Consider the following 17,872-nt stretch of genomic DNA (forward strand, 5'->3'; position numbering starts at 1 on the left):
AATATTATTAAGATAAATACGTTAGCTACTATATATTCAAATAAATATATATCATCTATAATATATATTCTGTGATTGTGATAGGCATATATTGCATTACGGTTATAAAAAACAAAAAAAAAGTCAACTTTTTGTTTTTCACTATTAAGTTATTTCATTATTAGTTTAATGCAAAACAAATGTTTTAAAAAATTTAAAAATCACACAAAAATTCTGGAGATGTTTTCTCGAGCAGAAAGTTTTCTTCGTTCCTTACAATGCGATGCAAATGCAGGTGTAACTAGCATTCTATCAAAATCATAGTACAATGAAGAAGCCGTTTGCGACAATAGAACGCGTTTTTTTTTTTTGGATCCAGCAATAAGAAAAATTGTTTCTTGTTGCTTTTTGATGGTCATTTTTATTATGACTATTATTTTATATTTTATTATGACTATTATTTTATATTTTATTAGCGATTGTTAAACAGTTTTTTCGCTTTTAAATGAAATTACAAAAAAATTATAAAATATAAAATATTAATAAAGCATTAAAAAAAAATCCTTTTTATTTGTTACAAATAATAAAAAAAAGACATCAACAATCGTAAAAATTGTATGAAAAAAACTGATATTAATGAGCGATCTGAAATTTCAACGCGAACCCATACGTCGGTATACAATGCGTTTCTTGAATTATTGATATATTTAACAGAAATTGTGTGGGACCTGAAAATAAAAATAATTTTGAATTCACGCAAGCAATAAAGCGTCAAAGGGTATACCTTCACTCGTTAAAGTTTGGTATCTTTTTGCCAACAAAACTTTCCCACGGTCACAAGAACGTACCGAAGTTTAGTAAACAGAAGATCGAAAAAAATACTTCAGTCGTAAAAAACGGTTTTCATTTAATTAACAAATTGCAACTGTTCCAAGAAAATAAAAAAAATTTCTTTTTAAAATGAAACTTAAAGTTAAAAACATTAAGAAGAAAAAAATACGTAAAAAAGATTTAACCGGTCAAAATTTCATGGACAAGCAAAAGCAAAATCATTTATTTAAATTTGAAAAACTTGTACTAAAAAACAACACATACACACGTGCAACTTAAAAAGACTGGATTCCAATGTTTTGTATACACCTGGGCCTTCAAAGATGGACAATATTGAAGTTATTTCTTTATTTTCTTTTGTTCGCGCTTTTTTCAATATTGAAATTTTTTGATTGGTTGTTTGTTTAAAACGAGTTAAAGAAACACAAAAGAAAAGCCAAAAGTCACTCAATTTCTTTAACTTTGCGCCGAGCGAAGCCGCGTTCTGCAACGCGGGGATAGTACTAAAGTATCGAATGCGGTGGAAATTGATTTTATTATTTACTTGTTCTATATGCTGAGGATATATATATAAAATTGACGGAGCTAAAAACTTATACATTCAGCGATGAAGCTTCGCGTATTGAGTACGATTTTACTTTTAAGTGTGGAAGCGTTTTCAGTCATTTTTGCCATCACCGTCTCTTTGAAAGGAAAGGAACGCATCGAGTATAATTTAGGATATGAACGAATGCAAACAGATTCTATAAATTTAATTTTTAAATTCAGGACTATAGATCCTTCTGGATTGATATTTTACGGAACAAATTTGCTAAGGGGAGATTTCGTTTGTCTGGAATTAATAAATGGCGAGTTGAGGTAAGAATTCTTTCGTATTTTCTCGTGCTAATTACGGCTATTAAAATTTTTATTTGCGTATTAAGCGCGCAGGTCTTTTGTCGCATTGTCTTTATCGCAAAAAAGTTTTTTTTTTTTTTTAAAAAAAAGAAACGCTCCAGCCCTAAATTCAGACGCAAAAGATTAACTTTTCAAAATTTTTTTTTTTTTTTTTTAAATTTAAACAAAAATTTTTTTTTTTTTTTTTACTTTTGTTTTATGCATATTTTTTATCTTCTATGATTTTGTAATAATTTCCCAGAGAACTTTATGACTTCACAGAGTCGATAGTGACTCCCCGCCATCTTTGTCCAATTTCGAGGTTTTCCTTTAAATAAATATCTTATTTTATTCAATTTAGGATGAACTTGTTAAAAATGTGTTAAAAATGTAGTTTGTAAAAGGAGTATTCTTCATGGGATAGTTTTATAGAACTGTGAAAATTACAAAAACGCCAAACCTTCTTCAAAATTTACTCGTGAACAAAACAGCTGTGTCAACATGTATATGTTGAAACGAAATCTACAACAAAAACTTTGTTTCGTAAATTATATCACATTCGATTTTACGCTCGACTTTTTTCTCAATAATTTCCTCTTTTCGGTTTGAGTTTATCTATAACGACAAAGACAGAAATATAATTAAGTTATAATTTATAGAAACGGAGTTTTTTTTTGTTACGAGCTGCGTTTTCGCAAAAGGTTATTACTTGGTATCTCCTCCGGTTTGCTTTTATGATTTTTGAAGTCGTTGACGTCAACGAATCTCAACCTCCAAAGTTGTTAAAGATAAAAAAAAAAAAAAAAAAAACTTGAAAGTTTTCGGAATGATATTCTGTAATGCACAAATTTAATTTGAAATTTTTTTTTGAATTTCGAAATACAAAAAAAAAACAGTTGTAAACATTCTATTGATTCAAACAAAAAAAAGGAAAATTTTCTTTTTTTAATTTGGCATTAAAATTTGATTTTATCGATTTTTTTATTTACGCAAACAAACAAGTTTTATGATAGTTCGGAAAAAAAGTAAATACAAGCCAAAAAAAGTTACGCGGATTAATAAATAATCGAAAATTAGTTTCATATAAAATTATATTCAAAACTATTTATTTTTGTTCGAAAATAAATTCAAAGTAATTGATCGGTTCGAAAATAAATTCAAAGTAATTGATCGGTTCGAAAATAAATTCAAAGTAATTGATCGGTTCGAAAATAAATTCAAAGTAATTGATCGGTTCGAAAATAAATTCAAAGTAATTGATCGGTTCGAAAATAAATTCAAAGTAATTGATCGGTTCGAAAATAAATTCAAACCAATTAGCCATAAAATAATCAAGAAAATTTTCAAACGGAAAGCTCAAAAGTTCTCAGCATTGAAAAAAAAAAAGGGCGGGGATAGTTTTAAAAAACTTATGCAGCTTTTAGTTTAAGGGAAAACTCAAGTAGAGTGAACTTTGAATGAAATTCCTCATTTAAGAACATATATTTACTTATCTTACGTTTTTTTATCTTAAAGAAAGCGCAATGCGTGCTTTTATCCAATAAAATTTCAAGAGGTTCTACAAACATACAAGCAGTATGAGAACCCTTTTTGGTGACTGCCGATGAAGGAATGAAAAGTTTATGGCAGATATCAAGACCAATAGTCTTCATTTCTCCCGCAAATTAAACAATATTACCATGAATTATAAAAAAATGCAATTTGTAAATTTATTGAATGAATGATTTCTATCGGGTGGCAACGGTTGACGTTTTTTTCTCCTTCTTTTCATCTATTTTTTAATTTATTCTAATTTCATTTCGGCCCCACCCTCGAAAAGGGGGCGTCAATAAGAAGAGTTATTTTTTGAAATATTAATGACGATTTTTTAAAATTATGCTTGCTCCTTAAAAATACACAGATATATTTCGCATTTCTCTCACAGATATTTATAAAGTTTTTATAAACTTTACATAAATTTCTTTACTCCTGTGTTCAGGGTAGGGTTTCACGTTACGGTTTTTTTTTTTTTTTTTTTTTTTTTCTTTTTTTTCTTGTACTTTATTTATATATTTTTTGATCTACTTTATTTCTTTGGTGATGTTTATAAGATGTCTCGTTTGTTCAGATACACTTCTAAAATCGGTTTTGATGAGAAATCCGAGCAAAAAATGGTCATTGGCAACAATTTGAACAACTATGAATGGCACCGTGTAAATTTAACGCGTGTCGGTCGAAACGTAACTATAATTCTCGATAACGAAAGATACGAAAAGAATTTCGGTGGTGATTTTGAAAAAATTATATTAGGTGGACGAATCTATTTCGGAGGAGTAAGCGATCAGGTTGATTTATCTCCGCATCAGTTAACAATGCGGAAATACTCCGGTTGTCTGCAGAATCTTATGTTTAACTATATCGATATATTTTATAGCGCTAAATACAGCGAAGAAAGGTTTCAGGTATTTGGAGACATCCTTTGGGATAGATGTGAACATATTGACTATAGCCCAATTATGTTTCAAAGTCAGCAAGATCATGCCCTTATCCCAACCTTTATAAAAGACAGTCTTAATGTAGTCCTAAAGTTCCGTACGGCAATTAAAAACGGGTTAATATTTGTGAAACCGTCAAAAGCTCTTTGTGTGTATCTAGCCTTAAAAGATGGAGCTCTCACGTTAGAAGTAGATTTTGCAAAAAGAACCGAAAATCCGTTACTGATCAAGCTAGGCAAAGATTTCGATGACGGATTTTGGCATCGAGTTGAGTTTATAGTTAATAAAAATAAAGTAGCGTTGGAAATAGAAAAGTTTTATGAAGAAGTTGACCTTAAAAAGAGTTATCCGAACTACTTGGTACAGTTTGATATAAATAATAGCTCTTTAGCTGGAGGAAATGAAGAGAAGTTAGGGGGTTTTGTGGGGTGTATATATGACATATGGGTTGATAATACACTGATTGACTTTACCAAACTCGGAGCGGAATACACTTTTGGTGTCATCAAAAAATGCGAGTTGAAGGATCATTGTTTGTTTACCCCCTGCCAACATGGCGGAATATGTTCTCAAGATTTCTATTCTTATAGATGTGATTGTTCATTTATTCATTATTATGGTGATAGATGCCAGAATTCAATCTTTCAAAAGAGTTGCCAAGCATATAAAGATTTAGGAGTTACAGAGGACTCATACTGCACGATAGATCCAGACGGGGACAGAGGGGCTGTCAAACCTTTTAAAGTATTGTGCAACATGACAAGTGACCCTAAAATCGCCTTCACAATGCTTACGCATAAAAACATTAGTAATGATTTACCTATTTATAAGGGAGAAAGAGAAGGAAATACTTTAAAAATTATCATAGATTATGGATTATCTGTTGAAGCAATTGACGCGATGTTCCGAAACGCTTCAACTTGTAAACAATTTGTCCAATTAAAATGTCGCAACACACAGTTAATGAACTCCCCATCAGGTCCGGCTGTAGTCCATTGGGAAGGGCGCGAAGGATACAAAGAAGACTACTGGGGAGGAGCCCCTCCAGATAGCAGCATGTGTGCTTGTGGAGTAAACCAATCGTGCGCTGATCGAATGAAGTTTTGTAACTGTGATATAAATGATGACATTTGGAGAGAAGATTCAGGTAAATTTTAATTACCAAATAGACAGAGCATTATTTTAGTTTATTTTATTTTATTATTTTTGTTTATCTTATTATTTTAAAATATGTTTTCAAGAAAAAAGTTGAAGTATAATTTATGCGGACGAAAATTAGTCATTTGCGTAGAAAATACTTTTTTATATAAAATAGCATATAAAGGCATACACATTTTAAGTATTGGGTTAACTTCAAGTAATTGCAAGTATGACCAGGTACGAATAGTTACGTCTATTCAAATTTTTTGCAGCATAGAGAAAACGTGTTTGCACCCTTCTTTTTTTCACGCAATATATTTTCTTTTTTAGGTTTTTTACATGAGATAGATCGATTACCAATAATGGCGATATACGCAAATATATCTGCCGAAAAATCCTATTTGTCAGTCGGTACTCTCATCTGCCACTTTACAAGCAATATCAATGTGGACATAAGTCCTTTCAAAGAGCGCTCAATTGCTGCTTGCACATCTGTTAACGCAAAACCAACGGAAACACCTACATTTAAAGTTACTACGCACGATTTCAATGGAAAAGAAGTTGAAGGTTGGTTAAAGCCGCTTGATACGATGTCCCCTACCTTTGAAAATAATGGAGGTCTTCCAAAAGTAAACTTTAATCTGACACTGGCAATTCCTGCAAGCGATGCCGACAAGGATGGGTTAAAACTACAGTTAGGTAAATGGGCCATTCTCGCTATTGCAATCATGGTTGTGCTTGTTGCGATTATTATTGGCGTTGTTTGTATAGTGAAACGATGGCAGCGAGGTACAAACCGAGCCCCAGAATTTAATGATGATGAAGATTACGAAGTCAATAATCAAGAAAGGACAGAAATGTGCACCTTTTTCGGTGCCGCGCGAAACGAACGGAACCGGCCTGTCATTGAAGTCCACAGGCATTCAATTCATTTCGATACTCTTGATGAACTTCCGCCTGCTTACAGGGAATATGGTGACCGCTCTTTACAACAACCAATTACAACACATATAGACTTAAGCTACAAATCAAGAAGAACTGGTTTTTTTTGCTAAACCTTTTTTTTTACAAGCAAAATGAAAAAGTTTAAGAAAGGATGCATCGCGCCAAATTAAGTGAAAAAAAAAAGAAGAAAAATTCGCCCATTGCCCTGATTGACCTTTCCTTTTGTACCTAGGTTCACCTTATACGTAAAAGACCAAAAGGTGCCCTGAGAGGTGGGAGCGAATGATGCGACCATCGTTAATAACTAATCTTCTTGGTTGGTTTTTATTTTTTTGGTTGTGGAATTTTTTCCACTTCCGAAATTCAAACGAAATTGTAAATAATTTTATATTTTTTTGTTACTGTATATGTTGAGTTACAAAAGTCCGAAATATTCGGTGAAATACACATATTGTCTAATGTTCAGTTGTACGCTTTTAAGTCGTAACGGTGTTTAGTCGGTAATTTTTGGAAATCTAATTTCTCACTCTTTTATTTAATATAAACCTGAAGAGCTCTCACATATGAACGTGACTTTAAAAATAGAATTAAACATAGTGATGACCTCTTTAAAACATCGTCTCATCTTACACGCTTCCATTGTGTTAGAAGATTTACAGAAAAAATTAAAAGTAATATTTTTGTTCTTTCACGCTTATGGAGCAAAAATTCATTTAAATCTGATGAACAACACAGGAGATCAGCTCACATCAGCTTTAGAAAGGTCAAAAAACCAACGAGGTGAACTGACATTCGAGATCTCTTTGTACAAACTGTATTTTATTGACTTTTGCACACAGTTTATTCCTGTCCAATTAAAAAAGTGTAAAACATAAAAAGAGCACATTTTAAAAAAATCCTTTTTTTGATTTGTTTCCCTGTTGCTGTAACCTATAAAAAAATTGATTTTAAAATAATTTATTTTTTTACTTGTTATAGCTGTATGTCGAAACATTTTTAAAAATCCTTAACAAAATTCTACAACTGAGCGAATTTGTTCAGCACCAGCAATCTTATCTTTAGTTATCTTTTGGAGATGAACAACTGATGAACTCCTTCGAGTTTAAACGATTGTTTGCTTACTATGAGTATCTTCATCGCAAAGCTTTTGAATTTAAGATCTATTTACAAATTACACCTTTTAAATGCACAGTAAATATAGTAAAAACCTCTGCTAAAAGACAATTATGGTTATTTTAAGATCCATTTACAAATTAGACCATTTGAATGCACAGTAAATATAGTAAAAACTTCTACCAAAAGACAATTATGGTAATATAAGAAATATGTAATATATAAGAAATTATAAGAAACATGTGATATATAAGAAATTATAAGAAATATGTGATATATAAGAAATTATAAGAAATAAGTGATATATAAGAAATTGTAAGAAATATGTAATATATAAGAAATTACATCTACTTATATCACAAATTTCAAACTGTGTTTTTGAGAGAAAGGAAACATAGAAAATGGGAGCTGAGTAGAAGCGTTCAGCGTGCGTTTTAATGTGAGCACATAGGTTTAATGCCTGCGGTATGTTAACACATGGAATTTTTTTTCTCTCTTTATCCTGACTGGGGAAAGGAAATATTTAAATTTTTTATAAAACCGGTTTTTCGAATAAACCGCGGTTTTCAATGTTTTAAAAACCGGTTTTCCGGTTTTCTAGTGTATTTTTTTATTACAAATATTTCAGGGGAATAACAGCAGCAAAAACACATAAATATATTATACAATTGAGCAGCAAACAATGAAGTCTTTTTAATGGTTATTTTTCGTTTCTTAAGACAATAAGCACGTAAAAAACATAAAGCATAATATAACCTTGACCTTAGTTTAGTGACAAACAGACCACTTGCAAAAAATGACCTTTCAGCCTCCACACTTGTTACTTGGATTGACTTCAAAGCCGTGTGCAACAAATCTAAGTTCCTTGTTCGTTTTTTTGTTAAAATACTGCCATTTCTTTGAGCATTAGTTTGGAAGTTGATTCTATTTTTTGTTTCTTTGGTGAAACCCCTTTGACTGTCTCTCTGATGGAGAACTCGAGCTCTTCTACCAAGGAAGCAAATTGCTGTACTTGTTCTTGACTAGTTTCATTCTCTGACAAATTTTCCTCATCTATAGACTCACTTCTCTTTTGCTCAAACAAACGATTAAACAAACTTGATACAGTAATAGCAATTGCATTTCTCTTTGGCATGGAATTTTCAAAAATGTCATGAGTTGCTCCATAAATGACATCAGGATTAATCAGATATTTAACTAAGTTTACTAATATAACATTCCTCCTCTTAATGACTCTTTTAGTAAATGAGTCAACTAGCTCTTGACTAAAGGTGTTTTCTTGGCTTTTTAGCTGCTTGAAAATGAACTTCAGAATGCCATAAGATGAGAGCAAGTTCGAATCTTTTCTGCAAATTGCTTCAGCACCAACCTTGATTGGTTCTAATGCGTTTACTATATTTTGTAAGGTGGTAAATTCAAACTTAGTAATCATAATATCACTTGATAACTAAATCAGTGACTGTTCAACGTGTCTAGAGTCTAAGATTAGCTCCTTTCCAAACTCAGACTGGACATGCTTTTGCAGGATCCTGTCATTAACTGGAGACTTTCGAAACAATCTGAAACATTTTCTGACCTTGTTGATGAGTTCTGTGACATCCTCCCTGATCATTGGAAGAGCTGATGCACCTGCTTCTGCTGAAACTTCTAATCCTCCTTCCTCATCACTGTCATCATCTTCTTGGTCCTCTTCTAGAATAGTGACTTGCTCAGGTGTGCCATTATCTTCTTTCCTAGATTGCCTATATAGAACATCACAGACAGCCAAGTGGATTCCATGTGCGAGGCAGAGCTGATGATCTGGTAAAATTGAGCAACCAAATTTTTTCATTACAGCAGCTCCGTCTGTGGTTACTGCAGCAATATCACAGGCAAAAAGTAGCCAAAGTTCTTTCAGTTTCTCGTCAACAATTACACAACATTTCTCTGCTGGTATAGACCCATGTACCCTGATCATTCCAAGGTTCCAATAATTACCTTTCATGTGAACATTTATGTTCATATACCTCCTGTTTCTGGATGAAGTATACTCATCAAGGGTTAAGCTAAATTTGTGACCAACATGCTTCTTTTCTGCAAATTGCTGCTGATATGTTTTCTTGATATCTTCACAATGTTTCATCAGCAGGAACCTCAATCGATTTAGCATCTTTGGGCAATTTATATCCTTGTGTCTTTAGAGCTGTTCTCAAACGTTGACTAGTTGAGAAAACACGAAAGGGCACCCTATCACATGAAGTAAGCTCAACCAGAACAACATCAACAGGATCCTTTGTCTCAAAAAACGAATCAATGGGTTTGATGACTTCGAGTTTCCTCTCAGGAGTAACAACAGCAGCAAATGTGATGTTGTGCTTTGTCGTCAGGTGGTTCCTCATGGAGCTTGTAGTTCCTCCTTTGCACTTAATTTCTTGGTCGCAGAGCTTGTACTAGGCCAATTCAAGTTCTTTTGAGTGCAAAAAGTGCTTCCGAATTGGTGAGTTATCCTTGTGGACTTCAAAAAACGACATTTTCGTTTTTATGAAAATTCGTTTCACTTTTTTACATCACAAATTGCAGTAAAAGTTTACTGTTAAAGTTCAAGTGGAAGCAAATTGAATGTTTTCATTTTTTCTTCTCGAGCAACTACACATAAAGAAGAGTGTTTTAGAATTGCCAAATAACCAAGTAAATTCTGTACAAATGACATATATCCAAAAACCGGTTTTGAAAATAACATTTTCGGTTTTCGATTTCCAAAAATTTTGCGGTTTACGGAAACAGGAAACCGGTTTTCCTTTCCCTAACCCTGACCAAATCTAAAAATTTTTTCTCGCCCATTCAGACTTTAAAATCATTTGTTTGAACTAAAACCAGATCCCGTTTGTATAACAATAAAGAGGTTCTAAGACAAAATTAATATTCACAATTTGCATCTTACATAATATATAATATATTTATATGTTTGTCAATAAAACATTACAAATTCATATAAAAAGATTGCGTCCTTCAGAAAAAAAAAAAAAAAAATAGAAAACGACTCATAAAAACAATAACCAAAATTCACATCATAAAAATTAAATTTTTAGGGAATAAAAATGTGGATCGAGAAAAATCAAGTGATGTCAGGCCGGCTTGATTGTTTCAAAAGAAAAGGGCAGGTGAGTCAGACAGGAGAAATGAGTTGTGGAAAACAATAAAGAAGGGGGAGCTAATATACGGGTTTTCATAAACCTATTTAAACCAAATTTTGCTCGAAGCTCTCAGCTGAATTTTGTAAATATTGTCAATGACACACAAATGGGTTTTTCTTTAAGGTTAATATTAAGGTTTCTTTAAGGTTAAAATTATTTTTTAACTTATTTTTATATTAACACTATTTATTTAAATTCAGATTAATTATAAATTTCTAAGAAATACAATTTGTCCTAAAAACGATCGCATGTCTGTACAGCGAATATATTTTTACAGAAAATATTTCTAAATTATTTTCTACTTGTTGAAAGGAACGAATGAAGCTAGTAATCATAAAGCAAACTAATGGCTTCCGCAGCCCGGGAACGAACAAGTGGAGAAGGATCTTTTATAAGCACGACTAACGCTAAAAAATGAAATGTTAAAGGTTACTCTGAGCAAACATTAAAAAAACAAAAAAAATTGTAAAAAAAAAAAAAAAAGAAGTAAATACGTTACCACTACATATGTGATCTATAGAGATCGTTTCCCTTTGGTATTTTTTTAGATTCCCTAACAAGAACCCAACAAAGAGCGCAGCATTTGCTCGAATCTCCGGCCAATTACTTTTGAAAAAACTTACACAACCCATAACATAGAAGTTCATTTTGTCAACATGATCCGCTATCTATTCAATAAATAAAAAAAAGAGGAAAAAATATTTAAAATAAAAAAAAAAAGGCGAAACATTACAAATAAACATGATCTCGTCGCAATCTCAGAATCATTGTTTAGTTAACTAAAACTTGAAATGAGAAAAAAGGAGTCCATAAATATAGAAGATTTAAATCAGCATGAACAAAATTAAAACAACTACTGTAAACAAAAACTCACTATTAGCCGCGATAAATCATTTATAAACTCGCCATAATGAAGATTACCATCTTCAATCAAGTGTTTCTGGAACATTTCATTAATAGAAACTGAATTCAATCTTGGACCAATCAGCCGCAAAGCAGCTTTGCTAGCCTAAAACATGACATGATTATAGAAATTTCTATTGGAAGGTTTGAGATCAAAGTTGTCCTAGTAATAAACTCTTACTTTTGTAACATTTTCTTCTTCGTGCAAATGAAGAAGCAAACTGACGAAATTTGTGTGTATTTGTTCAAGAAACGCACTCTCTGATGGACCTCGCCCAAAACGCGCTAAGTTTCCAAATAACGAAATCGCTGCTGCTCGAACCGCACTACTTTCCTTAAAAAGAAAATAAATATTCGCAAACTACATAAGAATAACTCGAACTACAAAATAACAAAATATAAAAGATTCCAAAGACAAACGCACTTTCTCAAAGCATGGTCGTATTCTCAAACAAATATTTATTAGAATCTGCCGAACAGACGTTTCGTCGAGAAGCGCTAAGATCTTAGAAAGGCCGGACATTGCTTCTAACGTAATACTCATCTGGGGATCTTCTTTATCGTCCATGCCAGCCATCATTGCAGAAAGTATGGTGGTGGAATAAGTTTGCAACTTCTGACCACCCACGCTTGCTACGTTGCCCAAACCACGAATACACAATTTTCTCACAACATGTGACGGGTCAACAAGCTTTGAAAGAAGACTGTTCATCAAGAGTTCAACCAACTGCATGTCACCGCAACAACTTTGATTTATTAACTAAATAAACAAAAAATGTCAAAAATTTGTATCTAAAAAATCAACTTTGTTGACAAATAAAAATCAATCAAAACAAACCTCAGAGAAAATAGCGGCAGGAACAACTCTTTGGTAATCATACATACTTGAAAGGGACGGAAGCAACGCTGACACAAGGTCATTTACAGATGACGAATGATATTTGCATATTGCACTAAAAATTAGAATAATTCATTAAATATATCCACTAAAAATTCTAACAATTCAGTGACTTTAAGAAATCTTGAGGTGTTAGAAAAAATTGAGCTAGGTTACTTTGGGTTTATGAAGTCGGTGAAAAAAGGTGGCCAAACATAATATAAACTTAACAGGTTCCATGAAATAAGTTCCCACAGAGACAACTGTTTTATATTTGAAACGATGAAAAAAAAACTTTCAACCAAAGAAAATTTTATAATTACATAATAACAATTTGCAGCCCCTCAGTGAATGTTTCAGCATTTTCTAATTTCTCCCATGCGTTCTGCTCATCCATATCGAATTTCAGCGACGTGCATTTACTCCTTTCGATGAACTCTTTCAAACACTCTATCGAACAACTAAAACAAAAAATGTGGATGTTGAAAAAAAAAATTTTTTTTTTGGGAGTTTACTTTTAACTGCTTCCAGAAAAATCCTCTTATGCAGCAGTTGCTACATGTGCTAGAGAGCTTTTTTGATTCATGTACAACTGATATTTCATTAAGTAACAGATCACATGCTTGATGTCTAAAGTACACATAATGCAATAACCAAATCAAATATGATTTCTGTTCTTATTACTTAATTATTATATTGTTTATTACAATTCATTATAAAACATAAGAATTGAGTTAAAAGAAAAGAATAATATTTAAAAATTCTTGAACCTGATTGGTGATAATGACTCTTTTTTCTTCAGTGTTTTTAAGTCGGTCTGCATTGATAAGACATCTACAGTAGATCCCAATCGAATCAATATGGCAGACAACAACTTTGGAAACATATCATTAACTAAGCTTTCTGTTTCTGGAACTTTAAAAATTTCGGTGAGTGCTGATGTAATCTAAACAGCATATTTCCAAATACACAATTCTTTCAATTAATTACATTAAAACATACTTCATTTGTAAAAGCATAACATCAAGAAAATTATAAAACCATTGAGAGCTGAAACCTGCTGAAAGATAAAAACACAAGAGATAACGTGATTTTAAAGAGATACGAGAGCATAAAGTACTTTTTTCTCTCACTTAACTTATCAAAATTTTATAGCCTTAAAAAAGTCTGCAGAACAGTAGATATGCAAAATAATTCATTTGCTAAGCTTTGTTACGCTACTAAGAAAGACGTTATTAGTGCCTCATATTTTTTAAAAAAATATCAAGATAATTCCTATGGTAAAGAAACTTTAAGCAAAAGGGAAAGTTTTGCTAAGAAAAAAACTGATTTTCTAGCCATGTGTCAACACAGAAAGAAAATAATAACAATAACAAATAAAATTCTCTAGAGAATTTTAGTAGTTATTTTCATTACTTTTTATAATTTATAATTCGCCAAAATTTGCCATATTTTTAAACAATGCTTTGTTTATTAAAATTATCTATGAGAGTAAAAATTAAAATTGAAAAATTTTTTTATGATTTTAAGAATAAAGTGTGGATTAAAATCAGATCTATACACACATAAAAAAAGTAAATTTCTTAACTTTTTGAAAATAGTCACAAGAAGTCGATCTCACCACTGAAGATTTATTATATGTAAGGTAACATGTTTGAACAGCTGATTAGTGACATAATAACGTGATGAAGCAGCGATTAGTAACACAAAGTGCTAAATAAACCCATTCATCTTTTCTTTCTAACTTTTCAGAGTTTTTCATTTTAAAACTTTAAACTTTTTTTAATGATTAAAAAGCAAAAAACCACAGTGTTTTTTTACTCCAGTTTACAAATGTTCTCAACAGAATCATTAGTTTGGAAATGCTTTAAAAATAGTGAAAAATTCTGCCAACTAAAACAGAAAGATTACAATCAAAAGCATTCTGTTCAGAAAACTGAAACTTTATGTCATTCTTGAAAACATTTAGAACAAGACCATAAAATTAAATAGAGAATTGAACTGTTAAACTGTAAAAAAAAAGAGTTTGTTCAATTTAAACAATTTTGTTTATGTCAACATAAAGATTTTTTTATCTGCAGATATGGAAGATATTTTTTACCCTTAAGTAGCTAACTGTCACCTAATTAGTAAATATTTATTAAATGGACATTTTGATAAAAAGAACATTTTAAGGTATCAATAAAATGCTTAGTCACATTTTTAAACAATACTTTGAACAATTTTACACAGAATTATTTTAACTTTTGAACTCCCTTAAAGGCTCCCTCCCCCCCCCCCCCCATTTCTCCTCTTTTATACAAATTTAAAATGATGAAAAAATTTTAAAAATTTTAACAAAATTTAAAAAAAAAAACATTTAAAAAACATTTTAAAATTGTATGTAACAGGAGGTCTGAAAAATATTCATTTACTGCAATTGGAGGATGAGCTGCAATACGAATAGTTTTTGATTTATCTCTTGGATCCTCTTGTTCTGTGTAAGGCAATGTGTGGTGTAATATATCCAAGAGGTGCTCAAATGTATCATTAGACAACTCCTTATCACGTGCCAGTGTTTTCCAAAAGTCACACACAATCCTACAAATAACCAATCAGCAAATGAATAAAAAACCAGCCAAAAATAGAAGAACAACAAAAAAAAGTAATAGAGTAATATTTTTTTGTTATAACCAAAAGTCTTGTAATTTGCATCCTCAACCTTTTTTGTTTTACAAAGTATTTTCAGTTTAAATTGCCAACATGTTTTTTAATCTTAATTTAATTATCATAATTATCATAATTGTATTCTTTATTGAAAAGACAACCGTATTGCTTGACGTAAGATAATGTGAAAAATGCAATTGTGAAAGCTTTCTTCTGTGAAGTTAAAAAAACTGAGTTATTTGGTTTCGACTTTGATAAAATAAAAAGCAAAAATTATTTGAAACTTAAAAAAAGAAAATTACGTATTAAAAGGCAAAGGAAACTCTAAGAATGTTTGCAAAACTTGAATAAGGTGATGTGAAGCTAGTGTTCTCATGGCAACCAAAGAACCTGTAGTTGTTTGTGCAAAGTTAACTGCTGATAAATTAGTAACGATGGCTTGAATTACTGCTGAAACCTAAAATATAAAAGAAATATGGAAATATAAGATGTTTAAAACAAAGCAAACTTCAAGGTTTTTCTTACAATACAAAAGATCGCAAACAAATTGGTTAACAAAATAACAGTGGATAAATGCAACTTAAAAACAAATCGAAACAAACCTCTTTATTGATTTCACCCCCTCTGAATTTCATCAGACAATTCAATATAGCACAAGCTCCACTTGAACTCTGACTATGAACATCACGTAAACTTTCAATAAGGGAAAAAACCAGAGTTTTCACTTGTTCATCTGGCACTTTCTTGCTTATGACCTGAAATAAAATTTATTTAAAAACTATAATAACAAATTTATAATAAAACAACAAAGGAATCATTTGATGTAGCACAATATTTGATTCAATTTTAAATACTGGATCACCAAATCTGAAAATTGCATCCAGTTTTCATTATAAGCTCAAGTCTCTAAGTTTCAGAATACCCAGCATACCTTTAAGCATTCTTTGAACAAATCAAAAAATTATCCAAAACAAAGAAATCTTCATACTAAAAATGTTTTTTTTTAACTTTAAGCTCCAGCAATTTTAAAAGCCACTCAACCTACATTTTAAAAGCCATTCAACCAACATTTTAAAAGCCACTCAACCAACATTTTCAAAGCCACTCAACCAACATTTTCAAAGCCACTCAACCAACATTTTAAAAGCCACTCAACCAACATTTTAAAAGCCACTCAACCAACATTTTAAAAGCCACTCAACCAACATTTTAAAAGCCATCCAACCAACATTTAAAAAGCCTACTTCATGGCTCTTTGAACTTAACTAAACTACATTCATTTTAAATATTTATAGCATCATTTACTACATGCTATAATATTCTACATATTTATTACAACCACATCATTCCTTTAAACATTTAATTGCCATAAACATCACAATGGGCAGAAAATCTTGACTTTTGCCCTAAGTAGGCATATCTTAAAGGAGGAACAGAACAGCTAATCAACAAAAAATCAATATTGTTTTTGGATTTTGAATCCCATAACTACTTAAAACAGTTCCAATATTGTCTGCACCAAAATATGTATTTGTGTGGGCCAATAAAGTTTTGAACAATGTGATTGTTCAAAGTTATATTTATACTAGTGTTAGTTAAACCAGTTTTAAAATAAATAAAAAAATTTAAAAACATATTCTTCAAAAAGTAAAAAAAGTTTTACTATTGAAAGCTCATTGACAACAGTGAAAAGAACAGAAGGTTCGTTGCGAAGAAGGTTTTCGCGTAGTTGGGTTAAAGCTTGAATTCTTTCATCATTCACATTAGCCGGGACACCTGGAACAATCAAACATTTTTTTGTATATTCAAGGTGTTATGAAACATAACATTCATAACACCTTGAACATACAAAACTATTAATTAATTACTAAGTACTAAGAATATGCTCTGGAAAATTTATGATGGTAAAAAATGCACGACACCTCAAATAAAACTTACCTTCATATCTGTCATTAATTGTTAAAAGTAACTGGACGCACTCTACACTATTTTGACGAACTGAGACCACTGGATCTGTACAACGAGGCAACAAACGCCCCAAAATATTACCCAGTGTGCTAAAGTGCATACCGCTCTAATTAAAAAACACAAAATTTGACACAAAAAAAAGTAGATAAATGAAAAAAAAAAAAAAAAACAATAAAGAGAGCAACATTTTTACCATAAAATTTGTAATGTTTAGATAGTTTAACAGAATTTCTTTTACTGTTTGCATCACGCGCTCTCGCTCATGATTGTGAATGGATGTCATATAAGGCTCTAAAATCTGTAGAAAAAAAGGCTACAAAAGTTAATAGGACAAAAAGTATATATAAATATTGTAATTCACTAAATTATTAACATATTACAATGTTACATTTCATTACATCAAATGAAAAAATTTTTATTTAAACATCTTATATATTTTTTTTTTTTTATTAAAATTTTTTATGAAGGTTGATGTTATTATACCAATGCAGTTTGACCTTGGAGGTTTGATCTTCAAACCTCCAAGGTCAAACTGCACAAATAATATTTTTCATTTACTTCCTGTTTTAAAATTTCCGAATTTTAAGAATTTGAAAAATATTTATTTTATTTATTTTCATATTTCTATAGATGAATATAAAACACTTAAATATAAAAATTCCAAGAAGCACGAGTAAGATGGCAAAAGAGCTCGACATTTCTGATAGGTTGCTAAGAAGGTTGCTAAGAAGGATTTTGAAAAATGATCTAACTCTTAAACTCTACAAGACTAGAAGCGAAAAAAAAATGTAAATATTTCTTTTATGCTTCATATGTTGGAAGTATTGATTGGGCTCAAAACTTTCTGGTCGGATATAATTAGCAATAACTTGAGAAATACTTAAAAATTTAATTCCAAATTTTTTTTTATAACAACATTATTGTTAAAGTGCATATATTTAATTGTA

At 31.0% G+C, this 17,872-nt stretch overlaps 2 protein-coding genes and 1 pseudogene across 3 annotated transcripts in view; 1 reads left to right on the top strand and 2 right to left on the bottom strand.

The window, feature by feature from the left end:
* Positions 1-1,221: 1,221 nt before the first annotated feature.
* Positions 1,222-6,704, top strand: LOC145193683 (contactin-associated protein-like 5). The gene is made up of 3 exons (XM_080071165.2): positions 1,222-1,668; positions 3,794-5,307; positions 5,631-6,704. Exons 1-3 carry the CDS (start codon positions 1,418-1,420, stop codon positions 6,353-6,355), a joined length of 2,490 nt encoding a protein of 829 aa, XP_079927291.2. The 5' UTR covers positions 1,222-1,417; the 3' UTR covers positions 6,356-6,704.
* Positions 6,705-8,805: 2,101 nt separating this feature from the next.
* LOC149880646 (uncharacterized) lies at positions 8,806-9,868 on the bottom strand (annotated as a pseudogene).
* A 900-nt stretch (positions 9,869-10,768) lies between these two features.
* The window catches only part of LOC145193739 (maestro heat-like repeat-containing protein family member 1), a 31,638-nt gene continuing 24,534 nt past the window's right edge, over positions 10,769-17,872 (bottom strand). For both annotated transcript variants that reach the window (XM_090068164.1, XM_090068163.1), the window contains 14 exons: positions 17,119-17,223; positions 16,896-17,031; positions 16,621-16,733; positions 15,560-15,712; positions 15,260-15,414; positions 14,726-14,891; positions 13,082-13,257; positions 12,635-12,772; positions 12,273-12,387; positions 11,859-12,194; positions 11,616-11,768; positions 11,406-11,540; positions 11,031-11,199; positions 10,769-10,938 (listed from right to left, as the gene is read on the bottom strand). In XM_090068164.1, the coding sequence (XP_089924290.1) occupies positions 10,856-10,938; positions 11,031-11,199; positions 11,406-11,540; positions 11,616-11,768; positions 11,859-12,194; positions 12,273-12,387; positions 12,635-12,772; positions 13,082-13,257; positions 14,726-14,891; positions 15,260-15,414; positions 15,560-15,712; positions 16,621-16,733; positions 16,896-17,031; positions 17,119-17,223 (2,133 nt within the window). In that variant the 3' untranslated portion in view covers positions 10,769-10,855. The remainder of the gene's footprint in view (positions 10,939-11,030; positions 11,200-11,405; positions 11,541-11,615; positions 11,769-11,858; positions 12,195-12,272; positions 12,388-12,634; positions 12,773-13,081; positions 13,258-14,725; positions 14,892-15,259; positions 15,415-15,559; positions 15,713-16,620; positions 16,734-16,895; positions 17,032-17,118; positions 17,224-17,872) is intronic.

The sequence above is a fragment of the Hydra viridissima genome, unplaced genomic scaffold, assembly GCF_058129835.1.
Source record: "Hydra viridissima isolate aposymbiotic clone 2 unplaced genomic scaffold, HvirCarnegie_v1 scaffold_12, whole genome shotgun sequence".
Lineage (NCBI taxonomy): Eukaryota > Metazoa > Cnidaria > Hydrozoa > Anthoathecata > Hydridae > Hydra > Hydra viridissima.